Source organism: Micromys minutus, assembly GCF_963924665.1.
Source record: "Micromys minutus genome assembly, chromosome: 8".
In the NCBI taxonomy this organism is placed as follows: domain Eukaryota; kingdom Metazoa; phylum Chordata; class Mammalia; order Rodentia; family Muridae; genus Micromys; species Micromys minutus.
Genome location: NC_137977.1, coordinates 199456 through 222178, shown reverse-complemented (window position 1 = coordinate 222178; position 22723 = coordinate 199456). Strand labels below are relative to the sequence as shown.

Here is a 22723-nt window from a genome sequence, read left to right as displayed (position 1 = left end):
ATTCTCAACTGAAGAATAACAAATGGTTGAGAAGCACCTAAAGAAATGTTCAACAACCCTAGTCATCAGGGAAATGCAAATCAAAACAACCCTAAGATTCCACCGCACACCAGTCAGAATGACTAAGATCAAAAACTCGGGTGACAGCAGATACTGGCAAGGATGTGGAGAAAGAGGAACACTCCTCCATGTTGGTGGGGTGGTAAGCTGGTAGAACCACTCTAGAAAATCAGTCTGGTGGTTCCTCAGAAAACTGGACCAAGCTATTCCACTCCTGCATATATACCCAAAAGATGCTTCAACATTTAACAAGGATACATGTTCCACCATGTTCATAGCTGCCTTATTTATAACAGCCAGAAGCTGGAACAAACCCAGATGTCCTTCAACAGAGGGATAAATAGAGAAAATGTGGTACATTTACACAATGGAACACTACTCAGCTATTAAAAACGACTTTATGAAAAAGAAAACCAAAAAACAAAAAACTAAAAGCTCTACGAAAACACACAGAGAGAGAGAGAGAGCAAGCAGGAAAAACAGAACAAAGACTATTACAGTACTCTGATTTCAAGATATACTCAAAGCTGTAACTAAATCAGCCAGACATTTACACAAAAACAGATACAAAGAACAGCCGCTATCAATACACAGCTGATTTTTGACAGTGGAAGAGGAACATACATACTGGAGAAAAAGATGGTAGATCCATATCCAGTACTAAAAACACTAGTTACATGAAGGACGAAAATATATTCGTGTTTTCTACCAACCGCAGGAGCCAATTCTAAATGGCTTGAAGATCTCAGTCTTTATTAAATCATTAAACTACTATTTTGCATAGGCCTCAAAGTTGTTTTGAAATGCTCACGTCCACATCTGGTCTTTTCAGCAAATCTTCCACTTTAGCCACATCCCCATTGGCAGCAGCCTTAACCAACTCTTCATTGAGGTCACCAGATTCCTGGGTTTCAAATAATTTCTTCAGAAGCTGGGAGAGTCTTTCTGCAAGGCACAAAACAAGCTGCTTATATAGGAACAGATGTTCTCCATGTTCATACACACTTTCTGTTTTAGTATTTCTAAATTACTGATATTTCTACTGTGTACACACAGTTACCCATGCAAGTAATACCAAGCTCCATTAAAGTCAGCCCCATAAATATTTTAAGAGTCTTCAAATTGAGTATTTCAAGTTGTAAATGCAGAAAAAGTAAAGTGTTACAGACTAAATTTCAGATTTAGTCATACTAAAGACACTATAAACACACTACTAGCACTGTGACCCCACAGTGATATGAATGCCTTTTAGATCTTAGTTCGACACTACAGACAAGAGAACATTACACTCAACAAAGCAGCCATCCTAACTCAGAAATAATGTACCCTCCAGAGTAACAGGAAAACATCTTTAAGAGGAAATTGATTTTCAGCTGAAAATGAACATATCAATGGTAAGAGCATGCTCTGTTAAGTGTCACGTGACTGCTTTCCTAAAGAGTATGACAGAAGATACCAAGTTCCAGTCTTCTAATTCTTTGAGTCAGTACTCAAAAGCAAAGTAATCACAAAGTGGAATAAAAGAAACATCAAAAGAAATGCCAAGCCCAATAATTTGAGAGTGGGTATTAACTGCTCTTCACTTTTTAGTTTGTATGTAGCCAAGCTAACATGATACATCTCGCTCAAAACAGAAATCAACACAGCTTGAATTAAGTCATCAGTGTACTAGTGATCTGCAACAGGAACTCAAGAGAGAAAAGTAGATACCATAAAGTCTTACGTAATTGTTTCTTTTTAGATACAGGGTCTCAAGATGCCCAAGCTAGCCTCAAATTCAGACTCCTCTTGCCTCTACTCATCAAATATAACCATGGTATCTATTAACCTAATGGTTTGTATTGGTTTATTTGTTTGTTTATTGGTATATCCTATTTCCTACTACGGTCCTCTCCTACTACATGGCAAGAATGCATACAGTAACTTAGAAAATGATGCAGAATAAATCAGACTGTGCGCACAAAGCTGGGGCATATGAAGAAAGGACTTTAGAAACAAGTTTAGCCAAGCACTCAGTAAATTCACATTTTAGCATATATGTTAATTTGAATATGCCTGGCCCAGAAAGTGGTATAGTCTTGTTAGAATAGGTGTGGCCTATTTAGAGGAGGTCTGTCACTATAAGGGTAGGTTTTGAGGCCCTATATTCAAGCTCCACCCAATATGGAAAAGAGCTTCTTCTAGCTACCTTTGGATCAAGATGCAGAACTCTCAGCTCTTTCTCCAACACCATGTCTGCCTGGAAGTTGCCATTCTTCCTACCATGATGATAATGGATTGAACCTCTGAACCTGTAAACCAGCCCAAATTAAGTGTTGTCCTTTACCCTAACTAAGACACTATGGCTTCTGATGTCACTGTGGATGATATAAAAATATACAGGAGGAAAAACATCTTCTAGCAATAATGTCGGAAATAAAAAGTAAGCTAAGAAAGAGTGGATTTTTTTTTTGGCCCAAAAAAAAAAAAAAAAGTGAAGGGGCCATATTCCAGCTCCTGTAAGCAGCAGAACTTGGCAGCTTTGGCCATGTGTCTCTGGCTTCATAGTCAAGAAGAGAAGGACACTACTGGGACAGCTGGTGCTAGATAGCTAACAAAGATGTTAGTGATGATTAATAAGAGACCAGCATCACTGAGGTGAAATCTGGGAAATGTTTTCTGAGAGCACAAGGAAGCTGTGTAGCCAAGGTTGTACCTCATGCTGCAGCTGTACCTGGTAATGTGTAAGAGTCACCCAGGTGGTCCTGGTTTTGAAGGAATGAAGGAGTCGTGAAGAGCAGCTGAGACTTGGCACTGTGAGAGGCCACGGAAGGCCATTGGTGAAGGCGCAGCCCAGGACTGAAGGGGTCATGCAAAGAAGTTGAGGCTTTGGCACCATGAAGAGAGCTTATGAGAGGCTATTGGTAAAACCTAGTTGCAGCAGAAAACCCCAGCGTATTGGAGATGCCAGTACCATGGGATGATCACCAAGAACAACAGCAAAGGTGCAGTCGATCAACCTGAGCTGAGAGTGCTACAGAGAGGAGAGCTGGAAAAGTGACGCTGGCCCTTTGGAGGAGCCCAGAAGATCATGTGTGGATCCCAGACATTGACACAAGTAGCTGTAACATTGAAGTTGGCTTGGAGACCCCTAGACATTTGAGATGCCAGAGCTGTGGGTTATGTACTAAGGAAAGCTGCTAAAAGGGAGTGGAACTAGCCCAGGAGAAAGAAATTTGTTACAGTCAACAAAGATAAAAAGGGAGTTGGAGATCTGAAGACCACTTTGACATCAGACATGGAGATGTAGAGCCTGGAGTCTGCCCAGCTGGTTTCCTGTCTTGCTTTGGGGATTAGAGTTAAGTGATTGGCTGAATCTCAAAAGAGACCTTGAACTTTGGACTTTTAACACTGTTGAGATTGCTATAAACTTTGGGGACTTTTGAAGTTAGACTAAATGTACGTTTTATTATTCTATGGTTAAATAAGGTCCCCACAGACTCATGTGTTTGAACAAGCCTATGAGGCCCAGAGAGTGGAATGTGATGGTTTGTATATGCTTGGCCCAAGGAGTGGCAACACTAGGAGGTGTAGCCTTGTTGGAGAAGGTGTTTCACTGTGGGTGTGGGCTTAATTAAGAGCCTCACTATAGCTGCCTGGAAGTCAGTATTCCCATAGGAGGCTTCAGATGAAGATGTAGAACTCTCAGTTCCTCCTGCATCATGCCTGTCTGAATGCTACCAAGATCCAGCCTTGATGATAATGGACTGAACCTCTGAACCTGTAAGCCAGCCCCAAATAAATGTTGTCCTTTGTAAGAAAAAGAAAAAAAAAAAAAAAAACTGAACTTTGTGTCTCTCAGGTACAGAGAAACTTGATATGCCCAAGGAAAAGCACAAATTCATGGAACCTTTCCAGAAGCGCCTTAGCCAGAGTAACGGTTACTCAGTACACTAAGAAGAGGGTTTGAAAGAAGAATGGTAAGGGGAGGAGCAGAGAAGGGAGAGGGGGTGCAAAAAAAAAAAAAAAAGGAAAACCCTTTGTAAAAGTTTGCAAAGTAGCTGGACAGTGGCCTTTATTCCCAGCACAAGCCTTTATTCCCAGCACTCAGGAAGCAGACAGGTTGACTCTCTGGGTTCCAGGCCAGGCAGGAATATACAGAGAAACTGTCTAGAAAAAAAAATAAATACAAACAAAATTTTTAAAAGTTGACAAAGTATTCAATGTCCAAGTAAGCCTATGTCATCTGGAAAAAAAGCTAAGTGCACATGACCATCTGTGCATGAGAACTAAGTGCACAGACATGACCATCTGTGCATGAGAACTAAGTGCACAGACATGACCATCTGTGCATGAGAACTAAGTGCACAGACATGACCATCTGTGCATGAGAACTAAGTGCACATGACCATCTGTGCATGAGAACTAAGTGCACAGACATGACCATCTGTGCATGAGAACTAAGTGCACAGACATGACCATCTGTGCATGAGAACTGCTTTTGTTGTTTGTTTTTCAAATCAGGGTTTTCCTGGCTGACCTGGCACTAGCTCTATAAACCAAGCTAGCTTTGAACTCAGAGATCTACCTGAGTTCTGGGATTAAAAGTGTGTGCCACCACTTCAGCCTGATATCCAGGTATTATCTTTTGTTTTTTTAAGATTTATTTATTTATGTACATGAGTACACTTTCTCTGTCTTCAGACACACCAGAAGGTTGTGAGTCACCATGTAGTTGCTGGGAACTGAACTCAGGACCTTTGGAAGAGCAGTCAGTGCTCTTAACCACTGAGCCATCTCTCCAGCTCCCACCCCCCCAGGTATTATCTTTAAGGAAACAGGACAAACATACCACCAGATGCATTGCTAATGGCTGATCCTGCAGGTGCCACTTTGGAAACTGCGGCAGGGTTATACGTCCAAGACGTTCCACAGACTTCCACCTTTAAATCACTGTCCGAATAAATCTGTTGTACTCTGCCAACTTTACCTAAAGTCTTAAAAAATAAAAAAAAAATATTATTAAATGCAATCACTACCTTCTGTGTTTTAAAGTGTTGATTTTAATTAATTCATTTTAGAAATGTTGAGATAATAATACTCAAATACATTATCAGTCACAAACTTAATTATATATTTTTTAAAATATCTGAATAATGGGGCTGGAGAGATACATTAACCATTAAGAGCACCTGCTCTTGCAGGGGATCTGGGTTCTGTTCCCAGCACCCACATGGTGGCTCACAACCAACACTAAATCTAGTTCCAAGGGATCAAACACCCTCATCTGACCTCTCCAAGCACCAGCATATATATGGTGCACATACTTGCATGCAGGCAGCACTGATAAACATAAAATATTAATTACTCTAAAATAAAAACTTAAAGCAACTGCTTTTAAAGAAGTAACGTATATATTAAATCTAGTAGGAAGGTGAGCAGTATAGAAATATCAACAGCAACATGAGTTCTCACCAAATGACAAACACTATTCTAAGACCCTTACATTCATGGGTACACTTAATCCAGAAACAAGCATTTTTATTAGCCCCATTGTAAACTCATTTTAAACACCTGAAAATTGGTGAGAACAGAATAGTTGACTGCTTCCTTCCACAGTGGGCCGGTTTGACTCTTCCAGCTTCTTAAAACGACTCCCTTTTCTAGATGGCTGTCTTACCTTTTGTCCATTCCTTCTCTCTCTCTTTTATATAGATATGGGTAAGATATGTACATACACATATACATACTTAATAAATACTTCATAAGATGTTTTTATTTCTGTTTCATCTTCCCTTTAATGTTTTCTTATGGGAAGCTACAAATAAAAGTAGCTAAGAGTACACTGAATTTTCATGTACTGTCCAATAGCTAAAACTAATTGTCAGCTCATGGCCCATCTTCATATATTCCCTCATCCACTGTCCATTACAAGAATACATCAGCCTATATGTACAAAACATACATTATTAGCAAATCTATACTACTATCTACCCACTAAACACCATCAACAATTCTGTATCTAAAGCAAAAAATAGCAGTATTCAAATTTCCAGCTGTCATACAAACAACTTTTCAGTTGTTTAAAATGAAGATCCAAAGTTCACGAGCTAGCAGTTACAAGCACATTCTGCTCTTGCAGAATAGCTAAGTTCGGTTCAAAGTGCCCACTGTGGTTGTCTCACAATCACCTGGAACTGTAGCTCTGGGAGGTCTGATGCCTTCTAGACTCCAGAGGTACATGCATCCACATGCGCTCATGCACAGATCCACAGACAGACAAATGTAAAAGAATAAACCTTGAGAGCAAGAGAGATGGCTCAGCAGTTAAGAGCACTTGCTCTTGCAGCCAGGTTCAATCCCAGTGCCCACATGGTGGCTCACAGCCAGCCATAACTCCAGTTCAGGGATCTGATGCCCTCTTCCAACATTTGAGTATTAAGCACATACATGATACATGTACATTTAAAGACACAAAATAATCCTAAAAATCAAAGTAGGTCTCTTCAAAAACTTCAAAGTCTATAGCCTTTTTTTCTCATTATAAACAGGATGAAGAAATGAGGTTACTGACTCACTATCTGAATTCTGCTGACTGACATAACGGAACAGGCTTGTCTGGCCTTCTGTGTGTCACCAGTGACAACTCTTCAAGTTCAGTGTTCATCCTTTGAGTACAACTCTACAAAGCCCAGATACATTTTTGCTGTCTGGTACAAGACCTACTCTTACCTAACTTTCCTCTTTAGTAGGGGCAAGTTATTTGAAATCATAGCCTACACTAAGCTGGTTACTGCTACTACCTTCTCATTACTTACAGGCTTCTAAGGTTTTACTTTTTCATGTTTTTATTTTTTTAAAGCTTGTTTCATATTTTAAATATATTTGTGCATTCTTGAGTTCACAAGCGTGCAGGTGCCCAGAGGCCAAAAGAGGATCACAGATCTTGTGGACCTGGAGCTACAGAGTATATAGTGAGCCACCTATGAGAACTCTAAATCTCCAGTTACCATTTTTTAACATAAAGTATATATTGTCCTTACCAGCTATATTTAACTAGTATTTTTATATAAATACAAATGTGACCACAAATCTCCTTACTTCTTCAAAAAATAAAAAATAAAAAAAGCTCATATACATGAATATGTCTATTCTGTAGTATGAGCAATAATGAAGTTAGTCATTTGTATGTTCTTCTTATATACCCCTCCCCCTTCCTCTCCCTACCAATCTTCACATAGACACACACTCACACACTTTTAAAAAGCAGATTCTAGCCTGGCAGTGGTGTACAGTCTAGATGTTCCAGTGGCCAGGAACCTGACCTTGGTTCTCCACAGGTCACTAATCATGTGCCATAGTCTTCTCAGTGTAGATAAACATGACCTGGACAATTCTGGCCACTAATGCCTTAGGACTTTTCAATGCTCCCTGGATCCCTGTCTAGAGACTACCTGCATGGAGAAGAGCATTGGAATAAAAAAATAGGCATGCCCACCAAAACTGTCTAAACTCCCTGAGGGCAACTCCCACAAGCAACAGGCTGAGTGCACTACCACAGGGGCTGCTATGTGCAGCCATTGCACACCAGGCTTTCAATAATTGTAAATACTAGTATCTCGTGACAGGCAACACAGGTAAAAAGCAAACAAACTCACTTCCGTTCTGACGGCTGTAGTTGTGCTGCAGGATCTAACCACTGTCTGTGCTGCTCTTTCAAACTAGCTGCCAGAGTCTCAGTCTCACTCTTTTTTTTTTTTTTTTTTCCAGTCTCACTCTTTAGTACACTGTCCAGAACAAGACTATGGGAACAGGACTTTTAAACTCTTACATACTCAAAGCGATTTACAATCCCTAGACTTAGTTTGGCAAAATATACATTTTCTTTCCTTAATTATATTATCACTCTTTTCTACATGAAACCCTGAGATATGTTTCAGTACAAAATGTTCTTCTTCCTGTTATAACCAATAATGACCTTTTTTTTTCTTAGCAGTCAGAAAAAATTTTCCTCTCCTCAAAGACTCAGTCACTCTATCCCAGTAGGTTCATGTGCCCTCCCGTTCAAGTTCAGCCTCAAATCTGATTTCAATTTTAAAAACATTCAGCTGGAATTACAAATGTTAGCTTACTGGTAGACAGTTGGCTGGCATTCATAAGATGTTATTTAGAACAAAAAAGAATTTTATCTGTCTCAAACCTTTGCTTTTACAGGGCTTATATATGGATATAATCAGATATTCTGTACATGTCATTTTCTGCAGAATATGCTTTATCTTTTTCATATTTAAATTTTTCATGCTTTTGAGGCTTCTATTGCTGTGTTTATCTTCCTACTTAACCATCTCTTTTTCTCCCCTCTGTATAGCACTGGCTGTCCTGGAACTCACTCTGTAGTCTAGGCTAGCCATGAACTCAAAGATCCGCCTGCCTCTGCTTCCCAAATACTGGGATTAAAAGCATGTTCCACCACCGCCCGGCTTAATCATCACTTTTTAAGACTTTATTTGTGCATACATATGTAGTATGTATGTGTATCTGTGCGTGGTACATAAGTTCATGAAGAGGTGTGTTTGCTTGTTTGTGTGGGAGCACGTGCATACATACTCACACGAATGCCAAAAACCAGATGTCTTCCACATCTGAATGAAAGTGCGAGTATGTGTGCACCCATGACATGATTGATATGTATGTGTGCACCCGTGACATGGTATGTATGTGTGCACCCGTGACATGGTATGTATGTGTGCACCTGTGACATGGTATGTATGTGTGCACCCGTGACATGGTATGTATGTGTGCACCCGTGACATGGTATGTATGTGTGCACCCGTGACATGGTATGTATGTGTGCACCCGTGACATGGTATGTATGTGTGCACCCGTGACATGGTATGTATGTGTGCACCCGTGACATGGTATGAGTGGAGGTCAGAGGACAACTTGCAGAGGCAATTCCCTCCTCCTACTCCTACCATGTGGGTCCTGAAGATGGAGTTCAGACCATCAGCCCTTATGTGCAGAGCCACTTCTCCCTAGCCTCTACCTTATCTCAGATCATCAGAGTCAAGTTCCTTCTCCCCCACCCTCCTTCCCTCTCTCCCTCTCTCTCTCTCCCACCACCAACTTGTGGACCCTGGCACTTACCCACTCACTTGGTGGCCTGGCAGGTCAGCAAGCTTCACTGACGTGCCACTCCCTCTCTGCATCCCAATGCTGGAGTCACAGATGCATGACCTGGTTCTGGATGAAGGCAATCAGTCCTTCATGCTTGCTTGATCGATACTTTACAACTGAGCCATCTCCTCAGCCACACATCATTTTTAAAATGACCTTTTCCATCTTTTGAATTATTTCTTATGTTCTAACAGCTTGTTCCTATTATTTCATTCTTCTGTATCTAGGCATATCCTTAGTTTATTTTAACTTATTTTGAATTGCTTGACTTTAGGTTTTGTTAGTTTTCTGTGCACAGCCTTTGCAATTCTGAGTGATTTTTCTTTTTTTATGTAACTTTCAATTCCAATTGTTCCTAAATTAATTTGCTTTAATTAATTAGCTAATTAATTAATTTTATAAGCACAGCATATTTTCCCCACACTATTTACAAATACTTACTGGAAGCATTGCTTCAGCCCATTCACCATGTCCTCTTTGGAGAAGTTTAATTCTTTCCAGATCATAACAAACTTGCACAAGATCACCCACTTGAAATTGTGAAGTTCCTCCTTCTGCACCCTGTGCAGCATCCCCACTTCGGACAATGTTGGCCTTAGTGAGAACAGCAGGATTGAAGGTCCATCTACAAAAGCAGAACCAGGCTCAATATATCTTTAATCACTGCAGGGAGAAAAACTGCACTACTTCAAAATAATAAAGCAACCTTCTCCAACTACATTCTGAATGGTTTCTTTGAATCTGACTTTCGATGTTTACCGGAACAGCACTGTATGTAGCTCACTGTGCACAGAGTTGGTTCCTTCAGAGCAGTTTAAGAAAGCTTCTTGATCACATGTACATATTTGCCAGTCTGTCCTAGCCAAACTCCCTACCAAGTATATCCATCCCAAATATCAGGGGTTCTCAACCTGTTGGCCAGGACCCCTTTGACGGTTGCATTATCAGATATCCTGTATATATCTGATATCTCTATTATGATTCATAACAGTAGCAAAATCAGTTATGAAATAGTAACAAAATAATCTTATGGTTGGGGGTCACCACAACCTGAGGAACTGTATTAAAAGGATCCTGGCATTAGGAAGGTTGAAGTCATTGCCTTACACCATCACCAATCTCACAGATAAAAGACTATCTAGGGGCTGGAGAGGTGGCTCAGCAGTTAACACTGACTGCTCTTCCAGAGGTCCTGAGTTCAATTCTCAACAACCACACGGTGGCTCACAACCATGTGTAATGAGATCTGATGTCCTTTTCTGGTGTGTCTGCAGACAGTGACAGTGTACTCATATACATAAAATAAATAAATAATTCTTTAAAAAAAAAAGATTAGTTTTAATTTGCAATGCATAAATGTTTTTCATAATTGTGACCCTTGTAGCCACAAAAAAAAAAAAAAAAATTTTTTTTCTGGCCTGTGACTCAGTGATAGTCATTGTCTGGGTTCAATTTCCCAGAAACACACACAGATCAAATTTATTTTGTTTTTGTTTTGACAGAATCACATATAGCCTAGGCTAGCCTCAAACATACTGAGAACAACCTCACTCTCCTGCCCTCCTGCCTCTGTACCTCAAATGCTCAGACCACAGACATGTGCCATACATCAAATTTATGCAGTTCTGAAGATTGAACCCAAGGATTCATTCAGCTCTACAATTGAGCTATGCCCTTAATCCTAAATGATGACTTCTTTGTTTTACATAAGCATTCCTCTGTGCCACTATCATCTTCCTGTCCGTCACTTTCCTGAATACTCAGTATCTCTTCAAATAAATGTACCAAACACACACAACACATTTCACTTAGCTACACACTAAACTCCAGTGCAAAAAAAAGATACCTTGTCAAAGAAATTCCCAAATTATTTGCAACTTATGCATTGTTCAGAATATAAGTACTTATCTGGAATAAGAGACTCTTAAAAGACCAGACTACATTAGAAACAAAACCAAACAAACAAAAATACCTGTCCAAAGAACCATGCAAGTTGGGGCTGGTTAAATGGCTCAGTGGTTAAGCCAGTGTTTCTCAACCTGTGGGTCACTACCCTTTAGGGTTGCATGCCAGATGCCCTCCTGCATATCAGACATCTAAATTAGGAGTTGTAGCAGTAGCAAAATTACAGTCATGAAATAACTTTATGTTTGAGGGCTCACCACAACTTGAACAACTTGTATTAAAGGGTCACAGATTTAGAAAGGTTGAGAACCACTGGGTTAAGCACACTCTTGCGGAGGACCTGGGTTTGGTTTCCAACATCCTCAGTCAGGATATGCATATATACATAAATTCATGCAGGCACACATATATGTAAATAATAAATAAAACATTACAACCGTGCAAGTCAACTGTTTTTTCTAAAGCAACCCCAGAGGAAAAGGGTCTCTCTGAAAATTAAGAATCACATTCAGTAAGATGGCTCAGAAATTCAAGGCATTTGCCACCAGGCTTGTCAACCCGAGTTTAAATCCTGAGACTGCCTATGATAGAAGGAAGAAACTAAATCCTGCAAACTGTCCTCTGACTTCAATGTAAGTACACACATTTTTACACACACACACACACACACACACACACACACACATTTTGAAAGAATAATGCACAAATTTATATTTTATTTCTTATCAGCCAGCTTCCTTTACCTCCCATTATACTGTAAAAATCATACTGTGAAAATAGGAAGTCTTACAAAAGCATCTAAACATGGACCTAATCCTCTCCCTCAACATAGAGTGCCTCCCACTCCCTTACGTCTGTCCTTTCATGTCTTTTTCTGACCTAACTGATGTGTTCTAAAATGTGTCTGTATCCACTGATACAACTGTGTGCACCCTGAAGATCTGGACACACTACTAGTGGTGGTGGAAAGAAAACGCTGTAACTCCAGAGTGGAGTAAGGGATGCAAGGCAAGAGAAAATGAGTTTGTGAGCAGCCAAGACTGCAGAGTGATTTCCAGGTAAGCCTAAGCTACATGTCCAGATCATGCCCCCAAAGCACAACTAACAAACATACACACGCGCACATACACATACACATACACACAAAATACTTGGATATTATCACATACTTCAGCAAACAACTTGAGGCAGTTTTCCTTATCGTAAATAAAATCTCTCTCCCAAAAAAAAAAAAAAAAAAAAGTCTGACACTCACATTGGCTACTGCCTTTAATTACAGCTTTTAACAAGGTCCAAATATACTTGGCCTCCAAAAACTCAAAATCAAGATATAGAGTCAATAATGGATTTTAACAAATAATAGGAAACTTCAAACCATGGAGTGTCGAGAAAAAAACGCTGTCAAAGCTCATAAACTTAATATTTACAGGATATAAAGGAGTAAAATCTACTGAAAAAGGACAAAAAGAAAAGAAAAGCTACTCGCCACATGAGGGAGCAGTATAAAAATGTACAGAATGGGTAAATGCACACACTCCATGCACAGTTCCCAATGCACACTGCTGTCAAGCCCAGGAGACATGCACATGTCTGAAGCACGGAAAGCTGTGCTGCTGAGCCAGAGGAATTCCAGTGTTACTGCTCTTGACTCACAATGGATCCACAGTCTACCATGAGCAGAGAATACTTAGCTAATTTTACCTAATGTTAATAGCATATAGAATTACTTTCATTCAGGTTCTGTTCATGTGATAAAATAAAGGATTCAAAAACAATTTATAGAACGAGTATATTTTTGGGTTCCAGTTGCAAAAGCAATCCATAATAGTGGAGGAAGCATGGCAGGAGGCAGCTGCAACAGAAAGCTCAGATCTCAACGTCGAGCACACAAAGGAAGCAGAGCAAACTGGAAGTAGGGGAGCCTATGAACTCTCAAAGCCTGCAGCCACTGGAGTGCTTCTGCCAGCAAGGCTCCACCTTGTAACATCATCACCAAATAGGGATCAATGTTCAGTTCTGAGCCTATGGAGGACATTTCTCATTCAAACCACCACAGTCTTTGAAGTTGCAATAATCCTTCACAAGTGTGAGCTAACATACCACAGCATTTTAAATGTAAACAATTTTTATCATATATGAACACACGCACACACACACACCTCTCACTGCCTTACATGCTCTGAATTTGTTATCAACTACCTAAGAACTAACTTCAATGAACTGAGATTCAGCATATTGCTTGCTTTTCTTTAAGGCCCTTATCTCTGTATGTTAACTCTGTTATCAAACCCCAGGAAACAGTACCAACCTATTGCCACTTGGATACTGAACTACAATGTCATGATCTTCATCAATGCCACAGACAGTTCCAGTTGTAGTTAAAGTCTCAAACATGCCATCGGTCCATCCTCCATGCCCGTGCTGCAAAGACTGGACAATTTCTAGGTCAAGGTCTATATTTACCAGGTCACCAATCTGCAATCCACCAGGGTTCCTGTTGCCATTCTGCTCACCTGCAATTTCAAACATAATGAATGAAAAAAGGCAGTCGCTGCAGTATGCAGCTGCATCCACGCTTGTGTGAGCTGGTTAGAGGATGTACTAGATGGCTTTGTGTGTGTGTCAACTTGACACAAACTAGAGTCATCGAAGAAGGACCCTCAGTTGAGAAAATGCCTCCATGAAATCCAGCTGTCACTTTGTCAATCAATAAGGAGGTGGTAGCCCATTGTGGGTGGAGTCATCCCTAGGCTGGTGGTCCTGGGTTCTGTAAGAAAGCAAGCTGAGCAAAGCCAGGGGAAGTGAGCCAGTAAGTAGCACCTTTCCATGGCCTATTTATCATCTCCTGCCTCCAGGTTCCTGTCCTATTTGAGTTCTTGTCCTAACTTCCTTCAATGGCAGACTATGATCTGGAAATGTAAGCTGAATAAACTCTTTTCTCCCCAACTTGCTTTTATGGTCATGGTGTTTCATCACAGCAACAGAAAGCCTAGCTAAGGCAGAGGTCTATGTTAATTTTCCATTTCTTTTTATCTTCTCTAATTATTTGTACTGTTTTTTGTGTAAGAGTCTGTTCTTTACATTTAGTTTACCCTATTTATTGACCTACAGCTATTTATAATATTCCCTTTTACATGACATGTGACAGTCGTACACATTCATGGATACACTGATTTATTAATAGGTGCACACAATGTGTAATGAGCAAATAAGAACAGTAAGCATACCCATTACCTCAAATATGTATGCAGTATGATAAAAGCACTGCTAATTCTTTTAGCTATTTTGAGATGCAAAACAGACATTACTATTAACTAAAATCACTATGCTGTGCTACAAGACCCCAGAACTAAATGTAACTATGTGAGTATAAGACTTTAGAATAGAGTTCTCTCAGGAAAGTAAATCAACATAACTCATAAGCTGCCAAGGTGCATGGCAAGAGCAATACACCTCTTGTCAGGCAGATGGAAGGAACTGGCATTGATTGCAAAACCACAAGAAATTTCTAATAACAAAGACACTCATAAAAATTAAGTAGAAGCAAAATCTATGAAAGACTACGAATCCTACATCAGAATTCACAGTTCTAGGGGCTGGAGAGATGGCTCAGCAGTTAAGAGCACTGACTGCTCTTCCAGAGAATCTGGGTTCAATCCCCAGCAACCACATGGTGGCTCACAACCATTTGTAATGGGATCTGATGCCCTCTTCTGGTGTGCCTGAAGACAGCTACAGAGTACTCATATACATTAAATAAAATACAGCATTCTAAAGAATAAAAGCACTCAGTTTTGCTGTACCAGGGTCATGGTAACCATAGTAGCTAAATATAGAATCTAATGTGGAAAACTAGATATCCTCAAATGTGCTTAGTATTTTTAACAAAGTCTGCGTTTTTGTCTAAGGCCAATTAAAGATCCTGGGACAAAGATTTAAAATCATAAAACACTCCACTGAGGTATCAAAATGTTCATGTTGAGTCCACACTTCTGATAAAGGCCCCCCCCAAAAAAAATAAGAGCTAGACAAAAGCATGTGCATTTTCCTACACTCTCCTTTAAAAAGGAATGAAAGTATGCAGAAAGAAAACAGCACTTTTTGACAAAGAGGCAAGTCAAATGAAAGCACACACTCCCAGGGAGGGGAGTGCTTAGAGACCAAGGGTCCATCACAACAGGGTAATAACCAGTTTGTAAATGAAAGCAGATTTGGCTTGTTTGCTCTTTAAAATATTTATGTTCCTTGGAATTATATTCACTATATTACCTTGATCTTAAAGCTGTTCTTTACTAAGAAATTAGTTTTATAGTAAGTATGAGGTATTTATAATCATGAAATTGTCAAATTCTTTCCTCAGAAGTATGGGAGATACAACACTGATATAACCTAACACCAAAAATGTCAATGGTGTAAGTTCAGTTAAAAGTGAATTACATACATGACATGACAAACAGTACATCAATTCCCAAGACATAACAACTCATTTTGACCCTAAATAAATCACAAAAAGGAATAATTGTTTTAAAACTAAAATGAAACTAAGGATCTCTATATAAATTTAATGTTAATCAATTTTTCCTGTCCAGTTGAAACACTACACTAATTCTATGAACCTGACTCATTATGTAGACATTTTCTTTATCTGCTGACTCACCTAGCACAGGGCAATGATCTCTGTAGAAAGAACCTCCTTTGGCATCCTGGACACATTTCAGATCAGACTAAGAAGAAAAGAAACCAGAAAAGTCACCCATTAAAACTTGAAATACAGCACAATGCAGAGCAGACAAGCTCCACTTCCCACCTGTGCAGAGGCAGTGCTGGTAGAGCAAAAGGCAACTCTACTTCCAGAACATCTATTAGAGCAGAAGCTCACCTGCAGAAGGACTTTACGCACCTTAGCTATCTAATTTTAAAGCCCACAATCAGCACTGGCCCATCAGTCTTACAGTACTTTGAAAAGCACATGGCACACAATAAACTTTCAGAAATACCCAATATTTCAGAAATACCCAATGTGTTCAACACCCTGAAAATTTAACCAAAACAAACCAAAACTCTCACTCCATTTGATCCTTTCACATGGTTATTACAGATATAAGGCAAATACAAGTAAGAAGGGAAACTATTTAAAGCCAAGCAGTCTGCAGAAGCAGAGAATATAACCAAACCCAGCCTTTGGTCCTTCACAGATAAGTTTATTTATCTATTTATCTGATTAATTAAGTGCCTTCCCATTTATTTCTATAAAGAAACATATTGCTACTTAAGTACCTGAATGAGAAAGACACCCATGATTACATGTTATAAGAAATGTGGACATTAAGGCAATCTTTGGTGTTACTTATGAAAGTTTTTAAGTGAATTCAAGAAAACATACAAAAGATGCAGTTAACAAGAGTCTAGTAGAGTAGCTGGCACAAACATCTGGCACATACATGTAGAACTCAACTCTGAAACATCCTATCCTGCTACTAACCATGAAATGCTGCTCAGTCCTAGACCCAGACAAAGCTCTAATCATTTTAATCTAATAGTTTTAAAATATATACAAGCATACTGGCTGCTACCCTGCTCGCAGCAATGGAGAGGAAAGGCAATCCTCAGAAGACATCTCATTAAATAACGGTATTAACCACATAAGCCATCAACATGTATATGTTCTTCATTTGATGCCTGAACCCACGCAGCATAAATAACTTCACATTAAACAAAGTATTAGCCAGTTGGAGTCCTACAAAAGCCCCTCAATTTGAATGCATGGAGAGGCATGAGAGGCGTGAATATGCAATAGGGAAGGAGATTAACTGCCCCGTATCCAGTGATGAAATTTAACATTAATAAAGCATTTGGTAGTTGGGGATGGTGGTGCAAACTTTAATTCCAGCACTTCAGAGATAAAGTCTCTGCCTTATCTTTTTTTTTTTTTTTTTCCCCAGACAGTCTCATTATGTGCCAAAGCTGACCTTCAACTTGAGATCTTCCTGCTACCCAACTCTGGAGTGCTGGAATTGCATGTGCCACAAGATAATCACATTTAATCACCAACTCTATACTTTAAAAAAAAATAACTTCCTTAAAAGTTAAATAAACTTTTTATTAGCTACTATAGCATAGAATATATAAACAACCTCATTTTAATACTAGCCTCCAGGTCTACTCCACAGAGTCCCCAATAGATAAATCTTTTTTTTTTGTAGAGTTTAAGAGATAAAACCACTACACTTACATTACAAAGGGATATGTAAAATAACATTTAGTAACATGCCCAAACACTGACTATAACAAAAGCATGTTTACAATTAAGCAGTGTAGACATACAGCGCTGCTGTCATGCACACCCCTGGCTCAGACGTGTCTTCAGAGGACAGACAGCAGTGCACACATGGGCGGGCACTCAGAGGACAGACAGCAGTGCACACATAGGTGGGCACTCAGAGGACAGACAACAGTGCATACATGGGCGAGTACTCAGAGGACAGACAGCAGTGCACATATGGGCGGGCACTCAGAGGACAGACAGCAGTGCACACATGGGCGGCACTCACAGGCACTCCTTCACTACTCACCATGCCCTCAAAGCCAACCCTGTAAAGGTTCTTAGCACCGTTATCCCAGAGCACATACGCTGCGCTGTGTGGACTGGACGCACTCCAGTCCTGGATTTCCGTTACCTAACAAAAATTTAGGGAGAGAAAAAAAAAAAACACCTTTTTTAAAAAAATGGAAAGAGGTTAGATGCTGTGATTTTACTGAAAATTTTAAAATCTTTTCATCTATCAACCTATATAACAAAATCAAGAAAAGTATTTATTTGCCTAGCTGTTAAGTCACTTTTAGTATTGTTGAATTATCAATAAAGTCCAATTTTTCCAGAATTTTAACTTTTCCTTAAAGTTTGTGTCTGCATTATACGTTTATGCCATCATGCCTGACCTTACCTAAGAGTTATGAAGTATAATCTAAAAATCACTGTAATAAAATTTTAATTAAGCAGCAGAGGAAATGGTTTAATAGAAAACGAATAATGCAAAATTTAAATTCCTTTAAGAATGCAGCATATTCTCTTTGGCCAATCCATAATTTAAAATTCTTATCAATGAAAAGCCTGTTTTCTAGTTAGAAGGCAGTGAGCTGCTCAGCTGGTGAAACTCCGTCTCCTTACTCACCATCACACACAAACGCGTGCATCCACACACAGGGCTAGAGAGCACGGACCCACGTCAGCACTCTACATACGTCTCTACAGCAGCAGGAAGCTGCTCACACACTCAATGACTCTCCATCCTAAGGTTTTGCTGCTGTTGTCTTTTTAAGAAGGGTCTGTGTGGCCCTGGCTGACCTGGAGCTCACTCTGTAGAACAAGCTGGCCTCGAACTCAGAGATCGGCCTGCCCCTGCTTCAGAGTGCTGGGATTAAAGGTGAGCAGTACTGCCCGGATTCTATTCTGTCCTAACTTGTATCATTGGTACTTAATAAACATAAAAGCAGACTAATATTACTTTAAAAAAATACATATTAAACTTTCTTTTCTGCTCTGAACTAAATAACTTAACAGTTTTGTGGGGTATTTGGCAGTGTTTTTGTAGAAATAAAAGGATTTCATTTTTTAAGATTTAGTAAACCATGAGAAATGCTTAAAATTACTATTAAGTCCACATAATCTTTTAAAATTTAAATGTGTTGTAAACATACAAAATATATGTGCTTTTAAAAATAAAAAAGTGAACACCCTTATAACTATTCCACTGTCTTAAAAAGTGAATGCCCAGACTGCTCAAGTTCCCACTGCACCTCATCACAGCCAGCCTCCACCTGTCTTCGAAAAAGAGGCTACGGTCTTTCTAAAGGATTCTGCTCACCTGACCACTGTACGCTCTGACCTAGCAAGTCTGTAAGGTACCCAAGTGAACATACAGTGAACATCTGTAGCAATAACCTTCCTTCAGATTCTAATATAACCAGCACTAGTATTATATATTTAGCACTATCTTAAGTAATTCTGATTCAGTGTGTGTGTGTGTGTGTGTGTGTGTGTGTGTCTACACACCATGGGTACAAAATGTTTCTTTTTCTCATTTTGTCCTTAAAATATAACTTGTGATAAACTACAACCGCCTCAAACTGTACAGTGATAGTCAAAGCTTCAGGAATGCCTTCTCTCATTGTACCTTTTCCTCATTCTCCCAAAAGTGCTCACTGGCTAGTGTTCTGTTGTCAACTTGATACAAGCTAGAGTCACCTAGGAAGAGGGAACATTAATTTCGGGGTTGCCTCTATCAGACTGCCTGTAGGCAAGCCTGTGCACCCTCACACACCCCCTTTGTCTTGTCTTTTCTTGGATTTTTAAAAGTGGGAGGGCGTAGCCTACTAGGGTGATACCACCCTGAGCGGGAGGTCCTGGGTGGTATAAAAAAGCAGGTCATAGGAAGTAAGCCAGTCAACAGCACTCCTTCAGGGCTTCTACTTCAGTTCCAGCCTTGGGCTCCTGTCCTTGCTTCCCTAAATGTTAGACTATAGCCTATAACCTGAAGGATGGAGTAACAGCCCCACACCCCAAGCTGTTTGCCAGTGTTCTTTTCATAGCAACAGAAAGCAAACTAGAACAAAAGCAAAATCCCATAACATCCCAATTATGTGGCTTTGGAGTGCCTCAGAGCAACTCTCTTAGAAGGTCCTTTGCAAAAATTACTTATCTTCTGCCTATGTAACAGTTGAAAATATAAAATCATTTTCAGAATAAAAAACATTGATGTTGTTCTTATGAACTTTCTAAAGCTGTGATCTATCAAAAAGATAGAATGTGTTCAACATAATGGACAGAAAACAAGGGGCAGAGAGGCATCCAGGAAAACAGTAGGCCACACAAAAAGCCTGCAAGGTGATATCCAGGCACCAACCAAGCACACGGGGTAATCCGTGCAGACTCCAGCCAGACAGGTTGGAAACTTGGAAAGCTCTGACCACCGAGCTCTCCACTGCTGGGAGGCAGAAGTGCAGCCTCCAATCCCAGCACTCAGGAGGCAGAACATGAGATCTCTGTAAAATCGGAGGCCAGCCTGGTCTACAGAGTGAATTCCAGGATAGCCAAGGCTACACAGAGAGACCCTATGTCACAAACAAAGAAGAAAGATCTCCACTGCTGGTGTGTTTTGCTGACCTGAGAACATGCTTCCCACTATGCCTGACCCATATACATCTCAAGGTATCAATCATACTGTTTGTTTGGACCACATCATGATGACACCATTTGTCCCTCTGCCACCCATTCCTGATACCAACACAAGCTAAGGTGTCTGTCTCTTTCTCCCACACATACACACAGGAGGAGAGTATACTATGCTTTATCCTATTTATAAAACTATGGTGGGCCATGGGGAGCTTAGTAAACACTACACAGCAATCCATCTTCTCTGACAATACTCCTGACCAGTATCTAGCCCTACTTCTGCCACCTGATAGATATCCTGTGCTGAGCCCTGTGTTCCCAGAACTCATTAAAGACTGGCCCAAAAATGGAGTCTTCAGGAAGGCACATCTGGGCAACAGCAACATTAAGCCTGAAGTAAAACCCACCTAACAGTGTTCTCAAGAAACAGCAACACTTGCAAATAAGCAGGAACAATGTTCTCTTCCAAAAGGAAAAAAAATGAACATTTTAAAAACTTGTTTCTGGCATGAAAATCAATGGGTAAAGACATGTATTTACAGAAGCAATAGAAATCCCAAGACACAATACTCTAGAACAGACAGTGAACCGTTAAAAAGTGCACACCTTCCCTCTACGCCCATTGCCTCCATCTTGATCTTCCCACTGCCAGTCCACGCCTCGCACCACTCTGGCACCAGCAAAGATTCCTCTGGCTGTGATCTTCTTGGATTTTCTACGAGACTCTAACAGAACCCTAAAAATAAAAGTTTTGTTTTCACAATTTTATAAAACTAAGTAATGGTAATCTATACATAAAAGCATTCACATGGATTTAAGTGTTAGCACCTTGAAAGACATTGCAGTGCCCATTTTACAAATGAGGAACTCGAGGCATAACAAAAGATGTTGCTCAGGTTCACAGGAGATTACAAAGCAGTGGAATCAGTCTAGGCATTTGAGGCTTTTGGCCTTAAGTGTCCTCTGTGAGGGCCGGTTGCAGACATCTCCAGATGAGTGGCAAACCACACTGACTTAGGAAGAACAGAAAGCTGGGTGTGGAGTGGGGGTCTTTAAGGATCTGGGAAAGGTGAGCAATGACTCAAACACCCAAGAGTTTTCATGTATGCCAGAAAACTGAGTCTGAGGCACAGGTCTGACTACACAATGCTGTCTCCAGAGTATCCCACACCTATGAGCACGGCAAACATGAGGGAGATTTCACCTGATTACCTGAGTCAGCTGCTTCTCCAAGGCCACCTGCCTCTTTCTTGTCTATGTGATTTTTTTACTCAGAGATTTCAGACTTTTTTGTTTTTTTGAATGTTACCTTATTGTCGTATTCATTAATATATATATATATATATATATATATATATATATATATATATATATATATATATAGTTCCTTAATTTTAATTGTAAGCAAAAAGCAAAAGTAAATGTTCTCAAAGTACTCAGTTTGAGTGTCAGGACCATAATTTGCAATGAGATGCTGTGACTCAAAACTCTGCTACTCTATTAGTCCTGGCTGTGGCTCTCTCGCTGTCTGTATTTAAGTGCAGTGCTCCAGACTCATTATCCCATTATACCCTCGTCATTGCTCCTAAAACTAAAACATTTTCTCACCTATTACACTCTAAAACTTCATTTGATAATCATCCATGATCCATCAATCCTCTTAAATTATAAACTCCTTAAGAAAACTAGCCCCAAATTACAAATGCAGTAGTTGCCACATAGTCCCTTTCTGTGTATGTATTCATGTATGTTTGCATCTGTGTGTGCAGGTGTGTGTGCACGTGTGAAGGCCAGATGTCAATGTTGGTTGTCTTTCTCAACCACTTCCCACCTTATTTTTCTGAGATCTTTCACTGCATGTGGAGTTCAATGTTCAGCTAGATGGGCTGCCAGAGCTCCGAGTATCGACCTGTGTCTGTCTCCCCAACACCGGGATTGCAGAAATGAGCCACTATGCCTAGTTTCCCATGGGTGCTGGGTATTCAAACATAGGTCCCCATGGTTGTGCAGCAAGCACTTCAACTGAGCCATGTCTCCAGTCACTACCCTTAGTAAGTACCTGTTGACTCCATCAGCAGGCCAGTGTTTACTGGGTAGAAATTCATAAAATAAAGGGTGGAACAAGAAAACATTATTTTGGGCTGCCCATGCATTTCCAATATGGCTTAAATTATCTATAAAAAAATCTATAAAAAATAATAATAATAGTTGGAGATCAGCCTTATCTACACATTGGGTTCAAGGCCAGCCAGAGCTATAAGTGAGACCATGTCTAGTAAGGAAAGGAAGAGGAAGAGGAGAAAACGGGAGAGAGGAATGGAAGGCAGGAAGGCACAAGTAATAAAATTCTATCATCACAGAGTTTCTCACAAATCATCAAACCAGACGCATGTCTAGCCTGCTATGCATTTCTAACACTACATGTAAACT

General features: G+C 39.9%; 1 protein-coding gene across 4 annotated transcripts in view; it reads right to left on the bottom strand.

Moving 5' to 3' along the window:
* MIB1 (MIB E3 ubiquitin protein ligase 1) overlaps positions 1-22723 on the bottom strand; it is a 208246-nt gene that overhangs the window by 161773 nt on the left and 23750 nt on the right. For all 4 annotated transcript variants that reach the window (XM_080920200.1, XM_080920199.1, XM_080920197.1 and 1 more), the window contains exons 3-9: positions 20900-21029; positions 17694-17798; positions 15779-15845; positions 13430-13634; positions 9658-9841; positions 4892-5036; positions 872-1005 (exon numbers count right to left, since the gene is read on the bottom strand). In XM_080920200.1, the coding sequence (XP_080776326.1) occupies positions 872-1005; positions 4892-5036; positions 9658-9841; positions 13430-13634; positions 15779-15845; positions 17694-17798; positions 20900-21029 (970 nt within the window). The remainder of the gene's footprint in view (positions 1-871; positions 1006-4891; positions 5037-9657; positions 9842-13429; positions 13635-15778; positions 15846-17693; positions 17799-20899; positions 21030-22723) is intronic.